We start from the raw sequence: 25592 nt of genomic DNA, 5'->3' as shown, positions 1-25592 counted from the left end.
ACTGACCAGGACGGAATCACCTGGTGCCCACATTTTCACTTCACTTTGTCTTTTGCTGCTCACCGAACTCCCTTTCAGGCAATACTTTGATTCCAAGATTTTTCCTTCTAGCACCAAATATTCCTTTCCTCTTCTGATAACAGCAATGCACACATTTCGCAGAAAGTTCAAAAGACATGGATCTTCAGAAAGTAAAAGCTTTCAGTAATCTCACCCTCTCCTCCCAAGGATGATCGTTGTCAGCAATTCAATGAATATCCTTCCAGACTTTATTTTTAATAAGATAAATCTTAAGTGCGTTTATCACCTCCCAACCCTTTCTTCTTTCAATTCCTGCTCAGTTATCCTCAGAAAGAAAAATCTGTTTTCCTGGCTTTTTTGTCCCACTTGTGAATTCCAAGGTTACCCTTATAATGGTTGCTAAGCATCAAAGGAGTGTAAATATACACTCATACAAAGAAAAAGAGAAATCTTGTTTGATAGTGAAAGTAGAAAGGAATCAGGCCCAACATCAGCTGAAAGTATGCAGAATCTGCAAAGAAATCCCTATCTACTTCTTTGTCTTTCTTTAATTAAACTCATATTACCCCAGGTATCAGCATTCATAATAAATGACTATTTTTCATTTAATGTTATTGTTTTCATTTAACTAAAAGCATGGTGGAAGAATTTTTTTCTAGTATTCTGCATTACATATACTACTCAGAAATCTACAGTGAAGGTTTTTCTTTTTAATGTCTCATCTATCACAGACTGAAACTTTTGTAAAATACTGTAAATAACAATGCATTACTAGAAAAACAAAATTTAAAAAAAAGACATATAAAGTATAAGTCTCAGTTTTTCCAGCTACCACATATAGCGGGCTTAAAATTACTCTGTTGGTTTGCCATAAGAACTTTCAAACTCTTACTCAATTTCTGTACTTATCTCATGGCAGATGGTTGTTGGTAAATAGCTTCTGGCCATCCGTGTGCTACCCATGGAGTGGTGGTCTTCTGTATCTTTGCACAGGAACCAAACTGAACTACCCTTGGCTTACATTAGGTCTATGGAAAAATGTCTTCCAAGTTTCTTAGAATTAATTTACAAGTCTACTCTGGTAGGGGCATCTCATTTAAAAGTTTGGGACTCTGTATTTAGATATATCAAAAAGATCTACTGAATTTTTCACTTTCCATCAAGATGTTTACAATTATATAAATACAGCTAAAGACGCTTCAACAGGGAGATTTGATTACTGGAAATACACAGTGAAGTATCAGCCAAAAGTTTAATTTCCCAACTTTACCTTTCAGACTCCGAAGTTATTTCTTGCCTGATCTCTATCATTGTTAATGTTAATGATTGAGGGCAAAGCAACTCGCCAAAACCCAATCCAAACAGAAATATCAAACAAAGTTCTATTTCTTTTTTAACTCTGACCTCTAGTTTAAAATACTCGTAGTAAGTTTCTCAAACATATCTTGTCTCAGGGTGAATTCAAGTAATTTCTATTGGCAGTGACTATAAGTCAATATATTGGTGGATTTTCTTATTGCTTATGAATTCTTGTCTGGCTTTCTTAAGCTGACTTAGAGCTCTAGTCTTTCAATGGCTCACTTTCCTCAACTAAAAAACAGGGGTAAAAATGAAGAGAATAAGGAAGGGACTAGATAAATTGTCAGGGCTATGGTAAATTCAGGACTCGTGTGTGTGTGTGTGTGTGTGTGTGTGTGTGTGTGTGTGTGTGTGAGTGCTAAACAAAAATCTACAGAGATACAGCAATCCAATAGTTTATGTTTCTCAATATTTCACTTGCTAATCCACGACTTAAAACCTGGCCTTGATGTTTTTTTCAAAAGTTGCTAGTCTACGTTTGGCTTGATTCAAATTGTCAGTCATAGTAAATTCATCCACCCACCGATTCAATTATTCATTAACAATTTAATTCCTTCATTTAAATATTCATTCTCATTAATTTGTTCATTGAACATTTATTAATCATTTACTATGGGCACAGGGCTAGACACAGAGAGGGCTGAATGAAAACAAACATATTTCTGGAACTCCAACACAGGTGGGCCCAAAGTTATAAAGCATACTGCCTTCTCTGCACATTAAAATCTGTTTTAACTAAAGCAATTGAAATTTAAGCATCAGTATTCCAAGTACCTTACTATTCAAAATCTTTCTTCTAAAAAAGGTTTTCTAAAAGGGAAAGGATTTGTACTGCAAACACATGTGAGTGATAAATTATTATTTCATTGAATACCCTGTTTTCTTTTATATCATCAAAACATCTTATATTAGGTATATTAAAAAGACTTGACTTGTAATGTGTTCTAACATGTATATAAAAACTGTCGTGTTTTAAAACTAACTTAAACCACAATCTAAATACAACTGAAAGGACAAAAATATACTAAAGGTTGGAAAGCATATTTTGTGCTTGCCTTATGCACAGTAACAAATCTGCAAACACATTTCCTAGAGTCAGAGTCACTACTGGGCCAGACTGCCCACATGTTCGACCGAGGCCGTTTTTTCTTACATGTGGGTACTTCAAAAACTTCTTGGAAAAACAGAATGAAAATATAATCCAAATCTTTCCATGAACTTTTGAAGTACATAGCTGATATGGTATTATGAGGAATTCAGGAACTCTCAGGTAAACGGTGTGTGTGCATGTATTTTGTGGAGACAGTTGCATGGGTAGAAACAAGATAATCTAAATGAAATCAGAATGTAAAGAGGTCATTGCTTTTGGACAAAGAATTAATGCTGAAGCAGCCTCCAGGCAAGCAATTATGTTATCCTGAAATCTAGATAGAAAACAAGAACAAATGTTCCAATTATTGGTAGTTTTGTAAAGAAGACGAGAAAAAAGAAAAAGGCAAGAAATAGATAAGGACATATATTTTGCAGTATTAGTTAGCATGATTAATTTCTGACTTGGAAACACTCCTCTGAAAGGGTATTTTTGAGGAGAAAATGTTAGGAGAAAAGTTGCTGGTTTCCCTTAAGAATTTCTGACATGGACTGAGCTGTAGATACACTCAATGCTTTTACACAGAGCAACGCCATTCGTGGGAGACTCAATAATCTCCTTTTTTCCCCAGGTGCAGGTGGAGAGGTACCAAGAGTGATGTGCTTACTCCCAACCACAGCAGGCCCTGGCCAAGCTCAGAATTTGTTGCTGCCTATGCTGGCTGTTCCATTTCGCTTGTACCAGTGAACACAGAACAGAAAGAGAGAACCAGGACTGGGGCCCCATAGGTTTCTTGGTGGCAATCATCATCGGATGAGGATTCAAAGGTGCAGAGAATTAAGAACCTCACCCACCACTGCACAGCAAGTTCATGGCCAACTTGGAAGTAAAACCTGGTCTCTTTCACCTTGTGCAATATTCCATTCATTGCCTCATGAGCTCTATGGAGTACAGGACTCTCTTTCAGACTTAGTCATTCTGGTGCGGATTCAGCTTTGACTGACTTACTCAACCAAAGAATTCGATTGCCCCTAAAGAATTTGCTACTGAGAACAGGCCAATAAAGGCTAATTTCATTGTGGAGGCTCTTCCTCTTCCTGTTTAATTTGTTAGTACAGGCAATTACAAGTTATGCAAAGAAATGAAAGAAACAAGAGTTCATTACAATTTCTACACATTGTTGTTGCTGTGCTTCTTAATTTCAAATTTGAAAAATGTAGGTTATATGCATAATAAAAAAAACTTGCTGTTTTAAAGTTAACTTGAATTTCTTTTTATCCATAGCTACACACTTCAGATATGTTGGCCGTAGTTTAACTATGAATCTATGATAGAAAATGTTTTATTTTGACAGAGGATTTGAAATAAGAATGAACTGTATCCATACAATGGTCTTAAGCATAAAAAGATTTAAAATGTATTTTAAATTTAATAATATATTGATAATAAAGCTTAAAAGTATATAAGGATGTTTTCAAAGACTGCATATTTTTCTTAAATAAATTAGCTCTATATTCTCGTAACTCATCAGAAAACTTCATATTTTCTTTTGCCACATGCGAAATTCCTTAAACGTCTTGAAAGAAGCACAGAAGGAGGTTTAGAGTGGTCATTTCAATATAATTAAATAGCCTCCTGAAATACAAAAATGGTTCAATATTAGGAGATATACTAGTATAATTAATCATATTAAAAGATCTAAGGAGAAAAGTTACATGATCATTTTCATAGGTGCTAAAAAAGACCCTTGACAAAATCTAACAATCTTCTTGCTTAAAAAAAAGATAGAGAATTGGATGTTAAAAATGATTACACACACACACACACACACACACACACACACACTTTTTAAAGCCCAAAACAAGCAGCATACTTAATGGTCTGGCATTCCTGCTAAAATATATAAAAAATATATCAATTTTTTTTAAACATTGTCTTAAAGTCAATAGAAAAAAACAAAGACATTAAAAGTATAAAAACTAGAAAGGAAAAGATAAATTAATTACTATTTGCAAATAATTACACATCTATAAAACCCTGAATAATCAACTGAAAGCAACTATAAACAACAAAAAAAGTAAACAACTAAAGAAAGGTAGCAAGATATAAAAATGATACAGAGAAATCAGTAGCCTTCACATACACGAACAACCAATTAGAAAATATACAGACAAAATTAGTCCATTTGCTAGCAATTACAACCCTCTCCTCCAAAATAAACTCAAGAATTGTGGAAAAACTCTATAGAAAAACTTTAGAGTGCTCCTAAAGGATACAAAAGTGAATTTGAACCAAGGAAAGATATATCCTGCTCCCAGATAAGGAGACTGAACATCACACACATGTAAAATGTTTAATACTGATTTGAAAATTTAATTTGATTGTAATAAAAAAATATCTCTCTTCTGGAAGTAGACAAGCTGATTTTAAGTAAAATGGCAAATGAGCAAGAACATCTGAAAACTCAGGATAGGAAAAGCCATGAGGGGAATTAACCCTCCTACACATTAAACATACTCTAAATCCTCAGTGATTAAAACAGCGCGGTGCTGAGACACGAATAGACAGAAAGCACAATGGAATGAACAGAAAGTCCAAAAACAGACCCAAAGACATACTGGTATTTATCATATGATAAAGGTAGCATTTCACTGAATGGGGAAAAGGACTAATTAATAAATATTGATGAGAAGAGTAGGAAGCCATCTGAAAGAAACAAGTAGGATCCATACCTCACATCACACACGAAGATAAACTCAAACATGGATAAAGTTTATGTGTAAAAAAAATGAAACCATAAAAGTGTTAGAAGAAAAGCCTTTTAAACAACTCAAAATCTAGAAGCCATAAAAGAAAAAACACTGATACCATTATGATAAATTCTACTCCATAAAAAAACTTCTCCTCAAAAAACCCCCACCAAAAAACCCATAAGCAATGTCAAAAGATAATGACAACATGGAAAAAATATTTGCACCTCTCACCACAGATGGAAGGCTAATCTCTCCAATACATAAAGATCTCTAGAAACCTACAGTAAACCAACTAACAACGTCCTTTCCCCTGTTTATGCACAAAAGACATGAGGAGACAACTCACAGCAAAAGAGAAAAAGTGACCCCTGAAAATAAAGAAAGATGCTCAACTTCACTCGTTGTAAGATAAATACAAATTAAAACTACACAGAAATACCATTTCTCATCTATTGGATTGGAAAAATCCACTGACACTGCCCCTACAGGTGAATGAGGGGACACAGAGCCTCTCATCCATTGCTGATGGATGTGTAAACTGGTACACCCCTATGGAAGGAAATTTACAACAGATCTCAAAAGTAAAATGCCCTTCCCTTCACCCAGTGTGCTGACTCCCTGTCCTGCTGTTCGAGATCCACTCCCCACCCTCCTGCACTCTGCCCTGGGCTCCAGCCTGACCACCTAGTCTGCAGCATGCATCAACAGGCTCGCTGGCTCCTGGCTTCTGACTTCTGATGGGGTTCAGCCATTGGAAGGCTGGGGGAGACTGGAGCATGCGAGGGGAGTGAGAGGAGTCTTTATGCCCCTGGTTCTTCCTTGCTGGTCTCCATGGCTTGGCTGGGTGTCTACTGAAGGTTCTGATACCCACTTCTTCGCCTTGCTTCTCCAAGCCTTGGTGAACAGTGGTTCCTGCTACTGGTAGTCCTGGGTACTGTATGATTTCTTATTTCCCAACACCATGCCCAGAGCTTTTTAAATAGTCCCTTTATTAAACTCTCAATTCCCTAATTTGACCATGCCACCTGTATCCTTTCAAGACCTTGACTGATACACCCAATAATCTCATTTTGGGGAATTTATATACAAGATATATTTGTACGTATAGGAAATTATGTACAGACAAGGTTATGCACTGCAGCAAAAGAGAGAAACAATCCAATGTCCAGCAACAAGAGCCTGGTCAAATAAACGACGATATATCTACACGGAGGAATATTATGAGCTGTAATAAACAACGAGGAAGCTCTAAATGTGCAGGTCTGACAGAACAGTCTCTAGAATATACTGTTAAGTGAAGAAAACAAGGTGCAAAGCTGTGTACATAATGAGGTGAACTTTTAGTGAGAAAGGGGAAAATAAGGATAAATATATTTTCAAAAACAAACACTGGGACGATGCATAAGAAACTTGAAAACTAGCCACCTTCAGGGATGGGGCAGGAAATGGGATGAATATGTAAATCAGTGCACTTCTGAATGCATAGCTTTTCCTCATGGAAATTCTTTAACCTGTGCAAATATATTATTTATCTGAAAACTTAAAATAAAACTATTAAAAAAGCAGAAAGAAAAGCACTTAGGCAAGGTTTTGGCAAAAAGCCTATTTATTGTCCAGGGAGGAAAAAGAGGCCGATACCATCTTAACCTTAGAGATTCACAGAGCCTAATTCAGTGTTTTAGCAAGACATTTTGGAGATGACAGTTATTTTCCGCACAGTAAACGGAGCGATCCTGGTGGTTAGTGAAGCCCGGTAGCCCTTCAAAGATGTTTTGATTCCAAGTCCAGTTTCTTATTAGCCATTCCCCAAAGCTCTAAATGTGCTATGCACTTAGAATGCTCAATGAGAGAGATGGGGATTATATGCTCTAAAAACAAACTTCCTTAAGTAGAAAGGTGGTCACAGGGATGTCTCACCAAGGCCAGCGACTTAGCAAGACATTGGCTGTGAGTCAAAATATATGTCTGGTAGCAAAGCATATGTTCAATGCTGAGAAATAAAAATTTTCCATGTTCTTGGGAAGAAATGATAACAGGCTGATCTATCTGTGGCCCTTCTGAATTCTGCAAATTTAGTGCCAGCAGCACAGTGAGTAGTGACCAGGCCAACCAGAGTGAAGGGGCAGAAGCAAAGACCCATGAGGGACACAGTGCTGTCCTGGAGATCAGCATTCTCTCTGTCACCTTCCACCCTCTCCTCACCTCTGTGCAGAAGCCTGCACTGTAATGACTCTAGAAAGAGACGGTGAAGAAGGTGACAGGTCAGTACAAGGCAGACAGACAGACAGATGGCAGGAAGAAAGGGAGGAAGGAGGGAAGGAAGAGAGAGAGAGTGAAAGGAAGGAAAGAACAAAGGAAGGAAAGAAAAAAGAGAAAGAAAGAGAAGAAAAGGAAAGAAAGAAAAGAAAGAGAAAAAAAGAAAAGGAGGAAAAGAAAGAAGGAAGAAAGAAGGAAAGGAAGAAAGGAAAAAAGAAAGAACAAAAAAGAAAAGGGGGTATGTAACTGGAATGAATGATTTCTAAGTGCTTCCTGCTCTAAAAATCCTGACTGTCGTTAATGACTAAGACAGTGAGCAAGGAGACCGTGATTTAAAGCCTGTATGAAACCCAGAGGCGGAGTTCTTTGCAAAGTCATTTTTTGGAGCTCTGCCACTTGGAGAAACAGAAAGACATACAGATCCTTTGGGCCTGTGGTTGCCAAGATATTCTACATCTAGTTACAATAAAAATAAATGTTCATGTTAAAACAATTAGCTGGAAACTGAAAGTTAACGAGAGGACCAAGTTGGCTGAAGGCAGAGCAGGAAAGGAGATGTGTGCTGAGTGGGCTGGTTGGTGGAGTCACCCCCAAACCGGTACTTCTGATCATCTGGGGCGATGGAGATCCTATGTAGACCCAGATTATAAAGCACCCAAAATGCAAATGGCCACTTTTTTAATGAGTGCTAATCAAGGTTTTGTGAAATCAAAAAAATTGGAAGAATATGATACAGTTAGTAAAATAAATAAACATGCAAATATTTTTGCATTATTTATTTCAGAGATAAGGTTATCATTTGTTCCAGAGATAACATCCACATAAGGGAAGAAGTAAGGGAGGAAGTGACAACGTGTAAGACCAAGAAGGACAGATTCACGAAGGCCTAAGGGTCGCTTTATATGAAGGAGTCAGATTTTCTTCTATATCACTGTAAAGCAGGAAGATATTTTATCTTTGGTATTCTGTGTATCCTTTTTCTGACGTGTTTCCTTTTGCTCATTTCTCATGGTGCTTTCCCTGGCATGGCTCAAGATGCTTTTTCTTTTTCTTTCTTTCTTTTTTTTTTTTGGTAGCTGGCCAGTGAAAGGATCGAACCCTGGACCTTGGTGTTATCAGCTCTAACTATCTGCACTAACCAGCCAGCCCTCAAGATGCTTTTTCCGATGGTGATGATACCACCCTATTGAAAGCTCTTTGTTTGGAAACCAAAATAGCACCCTCCTGCTTTAAGAAGGAGACAGCTGATGAGTCACTTGCTTGGGCTGTGAGAGCCAGAAGACCCTTAGAAATGGTGTCATCCTGCTCGTTAAGGGGCAGGTGGAGGGACTGGCTCAAGGTGGTGCTGTAAAAAGTAGAGCTGGCTCTAAACTTCTCACTTTGCCACTCTTTGAACTCATCACCTAACCAAGAGGGCACAAAACAAACAAAACGTTTTGTCAAATAATTAAATGGTAAAGACTAGGGACATCTGCTGTAGTGATTGTGCCCCATCAAAAATGAAGCTGTAACAATTATCTAAAAATGTTTGTCCTTTAACAAAGTCAGGGAACTATAGTACAGCATGTGATTTAAACATACTATGCTTTATGGGTATTACGCTTAGTTGAATATTATTGCCCTTTTGTTCAAATTGTGGTTTTCTCATTTTTATTAAGCAATTAATGGAAGAGTTTAAAAACCCGTTTTAATCAAGAACAGGAAATAAATGTTCAAGACTCCTAGAAACATTTAAAATGTAAATTCTATAAATCTCTGAAAAGGATTTGGGTTAGGAAGAGGTATGATTGGCAGTTGCTTCATAATTGTCAAATCTCTTAGAAATAAACCTGAGATTTGCTCCATGTACCATAAATAACAACAGGACAGCTCTGTTAAAAAATAACCAAAAAAATTTAATTATCGCATTAGTCTATTTATGGATAAACAATGTCCAACCAAGTATTATGTAGGCCCAGTTTCTAGAGGATCCTTTCCTTTGACACTGAGGACTATATTTACTATAAACATCTTTTATTAAATGATGCATTGTTTATTCTTTTTTCAAAAGGGTGCAAGCTGTGTCAGTGTTCTTGGGTTGAAGAGTAATTTAAATAAGTCCTTTGGTTTATGTTGCATACAAGAAGGCTTTACAAGATCTAATCTTTTCTAACCCTGTTATGTTCTTCGGTTCAGCAGAGTTTCCTAATTGTAGCTATTAGTTCCCCTTTTTTGTGGTCTGTTCTGTCAATAGACCATTGAGTGTTCAGTAAATTAAGCCCAACCAGCAGCCAACACATTGAGACAGACGTTAAATCATAGCTTGGCTGCCTTTATTCCTTACTAGTGTCTGTGAAATAGCTCGTAAGCACAGGGACAGGATTTAACATGATGCACATTTGTGTCCTTCTCACATTTCCATACTGTACAATCAGGTATGTGAGGGGTTTTTGTAGGCAACAGGTGTGTTCTTGGAACAAAGTTCAACTCCCACTTCTGGCTTATGTGAGAGGCAGCAGCTGCAAGCTTAATGCCAATGACACATGGTTCTATAAGAGAGAAAAAAATAAACTACTATTCAAAGTATTAAAGTAATGGGCAGATGGGCTATGGCTGCCTGTACTGTTCTCTGTGTTGAGCCAGAGTTTAACCTTTCAGATGGCAAATGTTTCTCTCCTCCTCTCTCTTTTTCTCTTTCTTTCTTACTTTCTTTCCTTACTTCCTTCTTCCTTCTTTTACTTTCTTTTCCTTCCTTTCTCCCATTTTTTAGTAAAAAACATAAATTTCTTTAAGCATTAATATTCATTATTAAGAACATTTGAGTCATGCTGTGTACAGGCTCATGAGTGGAGAGAAGAAAAACTTAATATAAATCAAGCTGCACTTTATAACTCACTTTGTTCCAAAAAGAATTCAAAGGGACTGTTTACTATACAATTTAAAGACTCAGTATGCAAACGCCACATTGGTTAAAATGCAAAGTTAAATATACTTATTTAAAGACCTCAAAATTCTCCAGTATAAAGCTTCTATCTAGAATTTTGTGAGATATTACTAATACGCCATAATGTACTGTGTACCTCAAAAGCATAATGTCAACATTAATTAATAGGAACAATAATGACACAATAATTATTGTAATGTGATAGTGTTCAAGAGAGTAAATGTTTGTCAATCACTCAAGCATCTCTTTCGGTGTATTGGGGATACTACTCCTTTGTATATGTACATGCTTTCATTAGCACTTCTAATGCCTCAGAATATGAGAAGCTCAGCCACTGTCTTGCTGCCTACAGGGTTTCCTGTAAACGAAAACACTGAGAAAAAGAACAGACTTGAGTAATGATAGAGCTGTGTGACACATTCGAAATGGGTATGTCTTAGTACACAGCTTTTTCTGGAACTCATGTATGTCAAAACTTCCCCTCTTTCACCAATAGGTATTAAGACGGAAATATTTTGTAAAAATGGAGGCCATGAGAAGAATCTGTTTTTCTTAGATGTGGCAAATACATTGCAACGTGATGAGATAAGCACTTATTTTATTACAATCTTGGAACCTCTGGTATAACTGAGGTCACCAAATCCCCTGGAAGACGGGTGCCGGGTGTCGCATATGATGTCTAATTGGGAAAGAGCAAGGAGAGAATCCCTTCTTCCTTCCTTATTTTTTTAACCCCAAACCACAACTTTATTCAAGAATCAGATTTTCTGTGAATCTATACCGAAAATGGTTTTGCCAGGATTGTCTCATCGCTGAGAAATCTATAGGCAGACGGATTGGGAATTCAATCTTCTGCAAGATATAATGGCCATTGAAAAAGAACCTGGTGATAAATTTAAGTGTTTAATTGGTTTGGTCATTACATTAGATTTTCACTAAATGCATACAAACAATGACTAACCTCAGAGATGGTGCTAACATTTAAAAATGTATAAACAGTGTCTAAAACTGGGAAGCCGGCCTAGATATCTTTACACATCTCTCCCAATCCGGAGATTCTCACATTTTGTGATTTTGCTTTTCCTCAGGCTATGCTTTTTTAAAAATTGTGGTAAGATATATGTAACATAGAATTTACTGTCTTAAGCATTTTTAAGTGTACAGTTCAGTAGTGTTAAGTATATTTACATTATTATGAAAACAATCTCCAGAATTTTTTCAGCTTGCAAAACTGAAACTATGTGTCCATTGAACAACTCCCAATTCCCCTCTCCCCACAGCCCCTGGCAACTGCTGTTCTACTTTCTGTCTCTGCAAATTTGACTTCTCTAGGGACCTCATACAAAATGGAATCAGACAGTATTTGTCTTTTTGTGTCTGGCTTGTTTCTATTAGCATAATGTCCTCAAGGTTCATCCATATTGTAGTATGTAGCGGGATTTCCTTCCTTTTACAAGCTGAACAATATTCAATTGTGTGTATGGACCCCGTTTATTTTATCCACTCATCTGTCAGTGGACACGGGTTGCTTCTACTTCTTGGCTATCATGAACAACGCTGCTATGAACATGGATGTACAAATATTTCTTTGAGACCCTTGCTGTCAATTCTTTTGGGTATATACCCAGAAGTGGAATTGCTGGGTCATATGATAATTCTATTTCTATTTTTTTGAGGAACCTCCATACCATTTTTCAAACAGTGGCTATAGCATTTTACGTTCCCGCCCACAGTGCACAAGGGCTCCAATTTCTCCACATCCTCGCCAACACTTGTTATTTTGTTTCTTTGATGGTAGCCACCCTCATGGGTGTCAGGTGATGTCCTCAGGCTGCACTTTAAGGAAAGAAGGGTGGCTGGTGACTGAGTCAGCTTAGCCAGAGGATCTATTTTAAAGGGTAAATCCAGTTGCTCTCAGTCCTCTGCCCAGGGCCCTCCAGTGGCTTCCCATCACAGTGGTGACAAGAGCCAAGTCCCTTACTGTGACCGAGAAGGCCCTGTCGTGGTCTGCCCCCTTGCTATCTCTCTCCCTTACTCACCTTCTCCCTGGCCTCCCGCTCTGCTGAGAACCTGCCAGGCTTGCTCCATCCTCTGGGCCTTTGCTGTTTCCTCTGCCTGGAACTCTTTTTTCCACATCATTACGTGGCTCACTCCCTCCATCCACTCAGAGTTCTGCAAAACTGCCACCTCCTCAAATATGTCTTCCTATATCAAACAATATCCCTGCTTCCAGCACTTTCTATCTCATACCCTGCTTTCTTATTTATTTATTTTTTTTGTCATACTTAACACTACCTGAATTAGTTTATATATTTACATATACCATCTGTTCCCCAGACTGAAGTTCAAGTTCTAAGAGGGCAGGACCTGGCCTATTGCTCATCTTCTATTCCCTCCTTCTAGAACAGTGCCTGGCAATAGTCAGTAGGCGTTGCGGGAACAATTAACCAAATTAAAGTGTAAATGAATGTTTTAGCCACCACCTGCCTAGTCAGCGTAGAAACAAAGACCTCATCCCGCCCTTAGCCAGACCAGAGGCTGGGCTCGTCTTCCGCACTCTCCACAGGGAACAGGGAGGTAAGTACTCACGTGAGTCTCCACGTCCCCAGCAAGGATCCTACTGTTCTTTAGAAACTCGGCCACCATGCTGTTCATCAGCTTATCAAAGGCTTCCACGGAGGGTGCCACACCTTTGGAGAAGGAAACGTTTTGTTATTTCCTGGTAGTTTAATGAAAAGCCGGGACTGTCTTGCCATAGATAATATGGCAGTTTGGTATCACCAATGTCATTTGTAACAATTCATTCATCGAGTCATTCCTTCACTTAATATTTACTAAACACTTTTCGATGGCTCAGGAAAATATTGTTTTCGTGTTTTGCATCCTACTGAGTAAGGACTTTCACCTACATAGTTTCATTTCATTCTCCTCCAAACCCAGCGAAGTAAGAAGCATCATTACAGTGTTAGAGAGGAGGACATGGAAATGTAAACAGAGCACACGACTGGACTGGAGTTACCCTACACTAAATGACAGGCAGATCCAGAAGCTGACGCTAGCCAGATTCATCCAAAGCCACTGCATTTTCTTCTGCAGCAACCTGCCCAGGTGATATATCAACCATGCAAACAGTGACCGAGATTACCTGGGACCATCAAAAGGTGACAATGAACTCTGGGCAAGGAGGAAAAGAAGGCTGATTTCAGTCATTTTATTCCTTCTCCACTTCCCAGGGGGAGAATAGACAGCCACTGTGGGAATGAAAATGTCTGTTGGGCACCACGTGTTGGGTTTTGATCTGCCACGTGCCTGTAAGAGCTGAAGTGACAACTGCCCAGCCACTGTACTCTGGATGTCTATCCCTCCTTTTTAATTAACAGAAAAAAATCTAAGTCCTTGACTTCACATCCCTAACACTGAGAAATTCAGCACTACAGCCTATTAAAATCCAAACCAAAACCTAGGATTCCCTTTCTCACAGTGTACAAATACATCATCGTGTTCACAAAACTATAGGATAAAGCTTCCTTCCTTTTCTCTGTTTCCCAGTTGCCCATTTCCATAGGCTCTAAGGGTGATGAAAACAGTGATTTACAGCTCTCTGCACCTACAGTATAACTTCTAAGCAGGCTGTTGCAGCTGAGTTATCTTTCAAAGTTCAAAACACAGTATGTACCAACTTCTGGAACATAAAAAGGGCACAAAGCCAAGGATTCCTCCTGGATCCATTTGGAAACAGATAAATCTGTTTGTTGCTATGGGAGAAGCCTGAGAGGTCTCTGCTCAGTATTTAAAGTGGCAGAAAGTTTTAGAAATGTGACGGAGACCTCTACATAGCAGAAGGTACAATGATAAAAGGGACTCTTTTCCAATTTCCTTTCATCACTCAGCTCTGTTCACACCACTTCTGGGTGACCTTTAATGACCTGTTTTTCTCCCCAGACTGTATCCTTTGAGCATCCCTTAATCAAAGCATTTGTGGCCCTGAATAGTAATGCATTAAGACCAAAGATTCTGGAGGATTAGGACTGTGTATAATTCTGTATAATTCGTCTTAGATTTCCATGCATCTAGCACAATTTTGTCACTTGGCAGGAATGCAAAAATATTTCTTCAGTTGTTAAGCTGAACTTACCTCACTGTCAGGAAAGAATACCCTGCATCATAAAACACATCATAACACCAGTATCATAATAGGGCAGTCCTTTGATCTATGCATATTGTATATTTGTAATGGATTGTGTTCCTTCTAAAAGTTTCTTTTAAAATAAAAAAAATTAATTTTATTTATAACATCATCATGATGATGTTTTAAGGTGAAAAGTTGTTCTGAAGGATTTATTAAACATAGAATTTAGAAAACTACCAAAACTTATTAATTAAGAAGAAATGAAAATGATGTTGTTTAGGATTAGTAAAATGTTTTAAGGATGGATATCATTCAGACATTTTACTAATTATCCTACTTCCTTTACAGTACGATAATAAATTGCCAGCTACGTTGTTTTAGAAGACTTTTGCTTTAATAACTGGTTTGAAATGATCCCTATATTAGAAAATATTTGCTGAACACTTAATCTAATTATATGCCCTTCAATTTTACTTAGCTTATTAATTTTCTCAGAAAAACTTTTTTATAAAAAAAATACAAAGTTTAGTCTAGTGCCTCTTTGAATAAATGAAGTTTAAATTATTAAGGTTTTTTTTTTTTCATTACTTGACAATACTATAAATCTCCTGGAAGCTAGATTTTAACTTTATTTTGTGTATTCACAGGATTTATATTTGTGGTCAGCAATCTCAGAGAAATATCTTTTGCCTGATGCCGATGGCATGATGAGACAAAGATACTGAAAAGAACATAAAAATATTTTCTTACAAATAACGTTTAATGACTCTCATATACCAACTGGATGGTTAACAAAAAGAGGCTTAAAATGAAATCATAGATGTGTCTCAGTTGGTGCGGAAACAACTTATAGGCTCCTGGCAGCTTTCCTTTAAACAACACCCCCTTTCAATTCATTCAAAGCATTTTAATTTTCATTATGTTCAGGGGGGAAATAAAACAGCCAGCACATTTGTGCTCACACAGTAATTTCTGTCCCATGGCATGTAATAAAAGGCACAGCTCCAAATATGCCTGAAATTCTAGAAGCATCAATGTAGGTCTTTCCTGGTGAAAGCTTTTCTTTAAGTCCTCTTCCCCAAGGCTTTTCTCAGCCCCCCAAAGCCTGGCAGGATTCAAAATGAGTCACATAAGGAAGAAATGCACATGTGACAAGAATAGACTTGCAGTATTAAATACCGTATAGACTGCCTGGTTAAATTTGAATTTCAGATAAGCAATGAATAAATTTTTAGTTAAGTGTGTACCATGCAATATAGCCCATGTAGTATTTGGAACACACTTATACCACACACAAAAAAATTGTTCTTTATGTGAAATTCGTATTTATCTGGGTGTCCTGTGTTTTTATTTGCTAAAGTGTATCCTTAGACAAGAAGAGATTGGAATTATTGTAGGTAACTTGGAGAGTTTGCCATATGTGTATGTGTGTACCCTTTTCAAGAAAGTAATTAACTTTTCATTTTTGATCATATAATTTTTAAAAATCTTTTTTCAAGTGTGGTATTAGTATATACAATCAGCTTCTGTATCCACAGCTTCTGCAGGTATAACCAATCGTGGATCAAAAATATTAGAAAAAAAAATAATGCAAATATAAACAATATGTAGTAAAAGTTATTTACACAGCACTTACATTGTGATAGGTATTACAAGTAATCTAGGAATGATTTAAAATATACAGGAGGATGTGTATGGCTATATGATTTTATATCAGAGACTTGAGCATTGTGGATTTTGATATCTGTGGGAGTCTTGGAACCAATTTCTCCAAGGATACAGAGGGGCGACTATAATTTTAAAAGCATATTTGGTTAGAAATAGGCAAAAGTAAAACAATGTGATGTGGCCTTGTTACATCAAAATCATATTTAGCCTCACATCAGACTAACTTTCTTCAGCTGTAGTTTCTAAATTTAATGGCTTGTTCCCTCTAAAATTAAAATCTCCAGAATGACAATTCCTTCCAATTTACATTCTAATCGAGAACATTTGTTGCTTGTTTGAAAATCATTTAGATAATATCAGTCATTGAGTGTGGAACAGCAGTATAAACACTAAAACGAAAGAATAATGACATGTCACACACAAATTCTGCTCTTAAGAGGTAAAGATATTGATAATTTTTGTGGATTCTGGGTTGAAACTTTTCTGCTTTCTCTTTTTCAGGAATTGCTTGCCTCTGGTTAATGTCATGGTCACATATAAAGGAAGGAGTAGGAAAGGTGAAAAAGTAGATAGAAATATTTCTGGAGAACTAAATGATGGGAACAAAATCAAGTGACCCACATAGAGACCAGTAATGACAACAGTTTGGGGCCCTACCTCCATTGACACCGTTAACTTCCCCACAGTCCCTAGGAGGCCTGTGTGACTCTGTAGACAGTGACTCCAGTCGGCTGACAGCTCGCTCCATTCTTTCCAGCAGCCCCTGCATGTCTGCCATTCTAGAAAAACACAGGCACAAATGGAGGCCACGTGAGAATCAGGGAGGATTAGCAAACTGACACCATTAAACCTAACAGCAGGAAGGAAAATAAAAATCACTTGGAATGGCTTTAACTACCTAAGGATATTTCTACACACCAGGAAAATATGTGACTTTCAAAAGAACGTAAAACTTGGAACCAAAAATAGCAAATTATATTGAACTTATTTCCTATTCAATTCAATGATTTCTACAAGCCTAATATATAATACACAAATATTCTCTCCCTTTACACCACTCTCAAGTGCCTGCATGAATGCTTCCTTGTTATATGTATACCATTTACTTAAAAGCCCACAAACATATATCTCAAAATTAATATTGCCCACTCTTATTCTGCTAAATGATGGGAGCATAGTTGAACTATTTCCAATAACTTTTTCTGTCAAAGTATAATTCTCCAGGGGACACTAAACCCACTGATAATCCTTGTTTACTCAAATACATGAAACCAAACAGCCCAGCACAGAAGAACTACGAGTTTATGAAACTGTATCACTTAGCAGGCAAGGAGAGGCCACCCCCTCCAAGAGCTAATTGTTTTCCTCTTATTACTGATTTGTTTTGGTGTTCTGTTGCTGAATTATTTTAAATTGCAATTATTATTAATGGTGTGGATTTTAATTAACACTATTCAAAATAGTTATTTTCTATTTGTAAGGCGGCTAGTTATTTTTAGGCAATATTTAGTGTTAGGTGGGGTGGTTTTGGATCTTCAGATACCCAGTACTCTTGGCTGGGGTAAATAGGGATTGAAGCTGATGACGGGACTAGGGATAAAAGTGGGGCTGGGTATCCACCCTTCCTACTTCCAAACAGATACTTAAATGAGTGAGTATAGGGTAAGTACCTTAAAATTACTGGCCCTGGAATTTACATATCATTAAGGCAAACTGTGAGGAATGGAACCCAATCTAATTTGGCCAGATTCATGAGATCCATCTTATAGCCACCATGACCCTGACCATACCAACTTATGACTGCTTTTGAAATATCTGGCTGCTGCCTCAAAGAGAACAGAACATGCCTCAACTTAATTGGTGCCTGTAGTTCTTAGACTTAAGAACTTTCCAAGCATCATTCTGCTCAAAAGAAGAGCAGCATGAAACACTGCTGCCCTAGAGCCTGGGTAAATTTCATTGCTCTAAGATGTGTACATATTTTATATTTCTGCTGGGAACCAGGTAGCACGTTTCTCTTTTGTATTGTGTATTTTTAGTTTTGAGCTTAAATACAATAATGACGTGCCACTGCCATTTTTAAAAGCAAGGTTACATTTGTCAAAACATGTGCACAGCTCTGATTCTGTGTCCAAATGTCAGATGGTCATCAGATACAGAAGGCGGAGTTCGCTGTCTATTTTGGAAAGTCATCTCTCCTGAAACTGCCAGCAGCAACTCTTTCAAAATATGGGGCAGTGTTCTCTGCATGGCTGAAATCAGCATCTAATCCTAAGGGGATTCAAAATTAGAAGTTTCTCATCTATTTTCCTCTTCTCATCTTTTCCTCTTCACGTCAGAGCTTTTGCTTCCATCGCAATTGAAGAAAAAAAAAAGAAGAAATTTAATTAAATCCTTTATGTAATCTCTTCGCAAGGAAACTGGGTATTCTGTAGGTGGGTGAAGGCCATTTGAGAAATGATGAGAGCCCCTGAAATCTTTTAATAGTTGCCCATCTGTTCACAGTTATCAATGTCCCTGGTTACCCAACTTGCCAAATGTTACCAACATAGACCTGGTCCGTGATAGAAAAAAATGTGTCTGCTTTGCTAGCAAGCTCCTTACCGCCCCCCCCCCGAAAGAAAAGCACCAACCACCTCCAGCAGCTCACAGATCAAGCTATTTTGGGAAGGCCTTTTATATTTCACACTTAGGACTGCTGTCTGTGACTGTGGCTTAATCAGACTCCCTGACAAGACCCAAACTCACACTATCTAATAGTGCTCCATATGTTGAAAGACGACAGCGGTTAGCCCATAACTGCAGAGCTGGGCAGATTGGTATGGAATGCAGTCTAAAAGCGATGTCACTTCATGTAAAATCGCCATGAGCAAGAGTGAAGTCTTGCCACAGCCTCTTAGGAGGTCAAAATACAGCTCATGCAAGGAAGGTGAAAAGATGCCTCTGAGTTTAAAATTTCAGAACAGTTTTCTAAAAGAAACTGATGAATAAATAAAGAAAGAATATACTAGGATATCAAAATATACATGTTAGCATTCCCAGGGAGACTGACAGGGTCCCTGATGGCCTTGCCCTCTCCTCCCAAAACTAGTTCCCTCTCTCTTTCCAAATATGCCCTCGGCTGCTATCCTGGCTCTCAAGAACAAGGAAAGGACAGAGATGCAGATTCTCTAGATTCTTCCCAGGTAGTGCCATTCACCTTGGCTTTTCAAAGTGGATTTAGCCAAGTTTTGACAAGGACCTGTGAGCCAGGAATCAGGAATTAGGTTGAGGAATCACATAGGGTAGTTGGAGCAAATACAGACAGCAAGGTCAGGGTAAGGAATGAGTCAGAGCCAGGTGACAGACGGAAAGGAAGGGTTTGGATCAGGAAGCCCGCAGGGTAGGGGGATACAGTGAGATGGCTGGACACAAAAGTGTTCCAAGGTTCAGATGAGGAGCCCAGAGAAGCCAGATTCACAACTGGAGAATTAAGAAGCTGGGTTGGATGATTTGGCTCAAACTTGGCCCTCAGATTCTCTAGTCATCCGACTCAGGTAGGAGCCAACCCCATGGTGAGGTCCCCCATAACCTACGCTTACAGAGGAAACCCACAAGCAGTTGACCAGAATGTGCAGATGTGTGGGGAGAAAAGTGGGGAGGAGCACAGTATTTCACCGCTTTCTCCTTTTAAACATCTCTATTAGGAAATTACCCTTGAGGTTAATCCTAATTCCTTATTTTGTATTAATTTTTGCATATTCTCTTTTGACTTTCATTATAATGGGAAGTACAGGTGTTTTAACTCTTTTCTGGCCCAATCCTCACCAGTCCATACATGCATGTTTCCTTTCGTCCCATCCTGCCAGTAGTGTTATATCACAATTCTGGTGTGATCAATATTCAGTGTTAACACAACTATGACTATTTGCATTTGAGTCTTAAGTTATACTAAGATTATTTTTCATTTTTTGCCCTGCTGTCTTACCTGTTTTCCTAAAACCATAATTTTCAGCTTCTCGGCTTTCTATATATTTAAAAATTTCTCATCTCCGAACTCTTCCTCCAGTTGTTTAAGTCTCTGTCCAATAGGGCCAAACACACCTGGACTTCTATTCGTTTTTTTCTTCTCAGAGGCATCTCTTTTGGAGGTGTTCTCCAACTGCACGACTGCCCGCAAACCTGCCACAAACCTGTAACCTAGGATCTGCTGTCTCCTTCTTTCTATGGGTTTCCCTCCCCTCCTTCTTACATTTTATCACCTGCTTCCTGGATCCCATGTCCCCCTTTTTCTTTATGTACTTCCTTAATTGGGATGAGCATCTTCTTCTGAAAAAAGGTACACGAAAGGTCAATTTTTGAGACCTTGCAAGTCTGAAAACATCTTTATTGTGCATCACACTGGAGTGGTAGTTTGGCTGAGTATAGAATTCCAGGCTGAAAAGTCCTCAGAATTTTAAATGTATTGGTCCATTGTCTTCTAGCTTCTAGTTTGCTGTTGAGAAGTCCAAAGCCATTCTGATTCTTGATGCTTTGAAAATAACCTGCATTTTCCTGTCTGGAGGAAGTTTTTGGAACCTTCTCTTTGTCCCCAGTGTTTGGAACATTTATGAAAATATGCTTTCTGGTGGATCCATTTTTTTTATAAATGATTTTCAAGAGGTGTAGATAAGGTAAGAAAATGGACTTTGTATATTGTTTGTCTCTGGGTGAGTTTACAAACCAAGTTTTGTTGTTTTGTTTTGTTTTTTTCAATAAGTAAGTTAGCATTCAAAATATTTAAACAATTCAAATTTTTCCTATACCACATTTCTCACAGTATTTACAAATACTTCATACACTTCAGCAAGGATATAGCGAGTCAGTATTCTCTCATGAGCTATCTTGTGTTAATAAGGTATTCCGAAATCAAGAAAATATTTTCCTAGGAGAAAAGATGGCTATCATTGTTGAAATTTTTTTTGCCTCATTGGTCATTTTATAAAACCCAACCTCAAAGTACAGATACTTGATTCCTCACATTGTCCAATTTTATGTCCAATGTTAAGCCCATAGTACAATGACTATGCTTATAGCACTAAGAGAAACAGTATTTCTATCCTTTTTTGATAGCAATTTCCAGAAAAGGAGAGTTCCACACACTTTCAAACATTTTATAAGGTCTCAATTGTTTTGCTCATCTTTAACCAGAATAGTACGGAGGGGCCCTGGCACAGGAATCAGACACACCTGGATTACTACTCTGGCTCTCACTAGCTTGGGGCTTTGGAAAAAAAGCTTAATTTTGCTTTGATTCAGTGACTACCTATACCTATTGAGTTATATAAAGTCTGGAAACACGGTCAGTAATAAACACGTTAGCTACTGCTATTAAGGTATTCCACCTTCTTTTGCACTCAGTGGGAATAGTTACAGTATTTGAAATGTTAAGCAGTCATCTAAAAGATCTAGTCAATGGAAATGACTAACTGACAACTTCAGGTCAGTGTACCTAATTTTTTTTCAACGTTTCATTATCCTCTGTCCTTGTACTTATTCCTCCAACATTTCTAAAAGAGGTTTTCCCAAGTCTATGTGTTACTATAAAATGAAAATTTTGGTATGTAATTAGTTTTTAATCACTTATTTTCCCCCTAAACATTTTGACAATGACTCTTCTGCTTTTAAATAGTTGTCCACAAAGGACACTAGCACAATCCCTGTTGAACTGCTTTTGGAAAACAGCACTCCTTGAGCCCTCGTATTTTCTTCACCCAAACTATCTTATGCTCAGTGGTGAAGGGTCTGCTAACGCCTTAGCTAATTCAATCTAACTAGTTACAAAAGCAGCTCTCATAGTTGCTCTGAACATTGACACCCCATGGCACAATGGAGACGGTGATAAACCCAGAATAACAGCCTACTTGTCTGGTTTATATACTTAGTATCTGTAGGACATACTGCCCAATTAAAATACTGCCTTGTGCCTTCTTTTCTGTTAACACATGTACACCTTACTCCCAAGGAGACCAGTTGCAAGCTTTTCATGGGCTGAGGTCTTACCCCTCTTTGTATCTCCCACTGAGTCCAGCATGGTGCCATACACCTAGAGAATTGTATAAATATTTCTTGATTGACTAATTAATTGGCTACTGATCACTGCCTTTTCTTTGCCTGCCCACTCACTGGCACGATCCCAGATCAGGCTGAAAGCCAGATTTTCACAGGAGCAATTTCCATTTAAAAGAAGATGCTAGATTAGTTTTTCCCACTTGCAACCACAGTGGTTTCCTTCCATGATTTAAAAGAGCACACTTGCTCCCTGTAATGTAAACCTTTGAGTCTTCCATGGCTCCTTTTTCTTTAGGATTTCAAATTTTTTAAAAACTCCACATTGTCCAAAGTGTTTTGTAAATTTCTCACAGCAAGTTCATAAAACAGGTAAGGGAAGATGCTACTTTGATAACGTTTTCATGTTTATACAAGAGCTGGTTCTTTCAGGTTTCCTGTTTGTTAGTTCAAAGTTATCCTCAGTAGGCCAAAGATGCAGAAATAATTGTGGTGAGAGTTTCTCCTCTGATTCTGTAAGGGAGACCCACGTCCCAGGGATTCTGAAGATCATTAGCCTAAGATTCAATAGGAAACAGACTTGAAGTGGTAGGAAATTGAAGACTTTCAAATCTTTTCTCATGGTGAGCTAGGCAACTGGCTTGTACGTGAGCCCTCTGCAAAAGGTAGTCATGATGGACTGATTCCTCTACAAATCAACCAAAACACAGAAAATATTTGTTAAACTACCAAACCAAACTGTCCAAGATCGTTAAATTTTCTTTACTATGACTATATCAATGATTTTCTTTCTCATTACTAATTGGAGTAATGGTATGTACAGAAGAAACAAACCATCATGGTATTTATCCATTCACTCATTGACTGGCTCATTGGATATGTTTGTTTCGTTCATTCACTCCGTCTCCACTACCTGTTAAGCACAATGCTCATATCTAGAATAATAAGGCTGATTGGAGACATTTCCAGCCCAGCTGTAGCGGGAGGGTGCTAGAAGCAGGCTCTGCTCAGTCAATCCAGGGAATTGATTCTCTAAGAGATATATTCACATTGTCAAGGTGCCCGGCTTTGTATCTTTTGCTTATTCTCCTATAGACCATTTCGGGAGCCAGCTTCTTATCAAACAGTAAGCAAAAGGCACCATTTTCCTTTCACTGAAAAGATGTTTCAAGAGTCTCTGATTTTTGAAACAGTGAAATCAGAATAAGAGATGTTAGAGAGTTACACAAGTAAAAGAGCAATCTAAATTTTTCACAGAACTGGAGAAAATATGAGAGCTGTTTATTTTTTTTATTATTTATTTTACTTTTTTTTATTGGTTATGAATATTCATGGGGTAGAAAGCTAATTGTCACCACTTGTGCCTAAGATGTGATATACTAGCAGCATGCCCATTACCACAAATTGTGATTATACCCCATGTCCCCTACCCAATTATCCCCGACATCCCTCACCATCTCCCTTTCCGCACTCGACTTTGTATCCCTGGGTATGTTCATGAGAGCTCTTTAAAAAATTCATGGAAAGATTCATATTATCTTTTAATTCCATTTTCCCACAAACTTTTTTTTTTGACGGCTATCAGGACACTTTATTATTTTTTTATTTAATCAAACATAATTGATTGCACATATCTGTGGGGTACAGCATTGAATATCAATACCTGTGTACAATACGTAATGCTCAAATCAGGATAATTACTATATTCAACATTACACAATGTAATATTTTTTGTGGCCCTTTACCAATTTCTCACTAACCCTTTCTCCCCCTCCCCACCTCCTTTCTCACCTCTAGTAACCTCAGTTGTGTCTCACAGGCTTTTTGAAGCGCCTTTGTACGTGAGATCCTGGTTAGCCAATTGATTCCTCTAATGCCTCTAATAATGTTCCATTGCAGAGGAAAAATGCAAACTCTTATGCTTGACTTATTTTTTAAATTTTTATTGAATCATAATTGATTATACATATTTTGGGGGTTCAATGTTGACATATGTTGATCAAATCAATATTATAGCATATATATTGTTACAAATTGTACTTATTCTTTATGCCCCTTGTCAATCTCTCTGCATCCCCCTCTCCCACCCCCTCCTACCTCTAATAACCCTAGATTTCTTCTCTCCTTCTGAAAGAGTAATGGTTACTCTGTTGATTTGTTGCCTAGACGCTGAGAGGTGTGTTCAGGTCCCCCAATATTATCATAGAGCAGATTCTTCTTCTGTCACTCCGGAATGGGCTTTGTGGAGAGAGACATCCTGTTCTTTTCTTTGGTCTCTGCTGGTGACTCTCCTTGTGTCAATGCACTCCAGTGGCTGGCAGACCATCTGCATGGAGATTGTGACGTCTAGCCACTTTCGTGGCAGCTGTGGTTACTGTGGTGGCTGTGGTGGGCCATCCACATGGAGATGAAGTTTTTGGCATGCTCCTTGGCATTGGCGCTGTGCCTGGTTGTGGGCAGTGGGTCCGATCCCTGACTCCATGCCTCAGGTCCCCTGAAGGGCTCTGAGGCACTGTGCCTGGGCCAGAACTAATTTTTTGTCTTTTGCTTACTTCTAAAATGGGGGAACTTCCTGTGGGAACTAGTGCTTAAGCTCTGTGGTTGAGGTAAATTGCTGCTTTGCTGCTGATTCCCTGGGGAAGGTTTTTTTTGTGCAGCTCAGGGTTTAATGGTTGACCTTATAGGTACTTCTGGCTCTCCAGAGACCCCGTGCACCTGGGTTGTGTAGAAACTCTGATCTGGGCCCCAGTCTTTTCATCAAACTGCACCCCATGCAATTTTATATTTCTGACCAGTCTCCTCTGAGTGGTCCTGCGCTGATTGGGGGGTGCGTCAGCAGTCCTTGCTGTGTCCCAGTGTTCTACTGGTGGGCCTGTCTCCCCCACTGCTTGTGCTCCAAACACTTCCCATGGGACAGGTCCTGTGCTGGTCCCTGGCGATGACTAATTGGCCTCTGAGTGGCTCTCCTTTTTCAGCTGTTCTGGCTCCTCACTCCTGTGTGGGTCCACAGGAACCCTATTAGTGGTCTTGCTGTCCTGGGGGCCACCGAGGCCCTCTTCTCCCCTGCCACCTCCAAGCAACTCCATCTGAAGGGCACAGCTGCTGCTTCTGCTGGCTCCTGCTCTGTGTGCTCAGCAGCTCCAACCTTAAAGTGGCCGCGGCCTGAAACACTCCGAGCAGTTTTTTTCTTTCTCTCATCGTGGCTTCTTCTACCTTCATGCACTCCATAGGCCTCACCTCCTCTTCCCCTGTGCTCCAGTGGCCCCAGCTTGGCTGTTGTTGCTTTTTTATAGTTGTAAATTGGTTGATTTGTGGGAGAGAGTGACGCTGCAGACCGTCTATTCTGCCATCTTGACCAGAAGCCCT

The 25592-nt window shown here is 38.5% G+C and overlaps 1 protein-coding gene across 3 annotated transcripts in view; it reads right to left on the bottom strand.

The window, feature by feature from the left end:
- The window catches only part of CAP2 (cyclase associated actin cytoskeleton regulatory protein 2), a 137351-nt gene that overhangs the window by 97339 nt on the left and 14420 nt on the right, over positions 1–25592 (bottom strand). For all 3 annotated transcript variants that reach the window (XM_063096988.1, XM_063096990.1, XM_063096989.1), the window contains 2 exons: positions 16857–16978; positions 12992–13092 (listed from right to left, as the gene is read on the bottom strand). In XM_063096988.1, the coding sequence (XP_062953058.1) occupies positions 12992–13092; positions 16857–16977 (222 nt within the window). In that variant the 5' untranslated portion in view covers position 16978. The remainder of the gene's footprint in view (positions 1–12991; positions 13093–16856; positions 16979–25592) is intronic.

This window comes from Cynocephalus volans, chromosome 5, assembly GCF_027409185.1.
Source record: "Cynocephalus volans isolate mCynVol1 chromosome 5, mCynVol1.pri, whole genome shotgun sequence".
NCBI lineage: Eukaryota > Metazoa > Chordata > Mammalia > Dermoptera > Cynocephalidae > Cynocephalus > Cynocephalus volans.
This window is presented reverse-complemented; position numbering and strand designations above follow the sequence as displayed.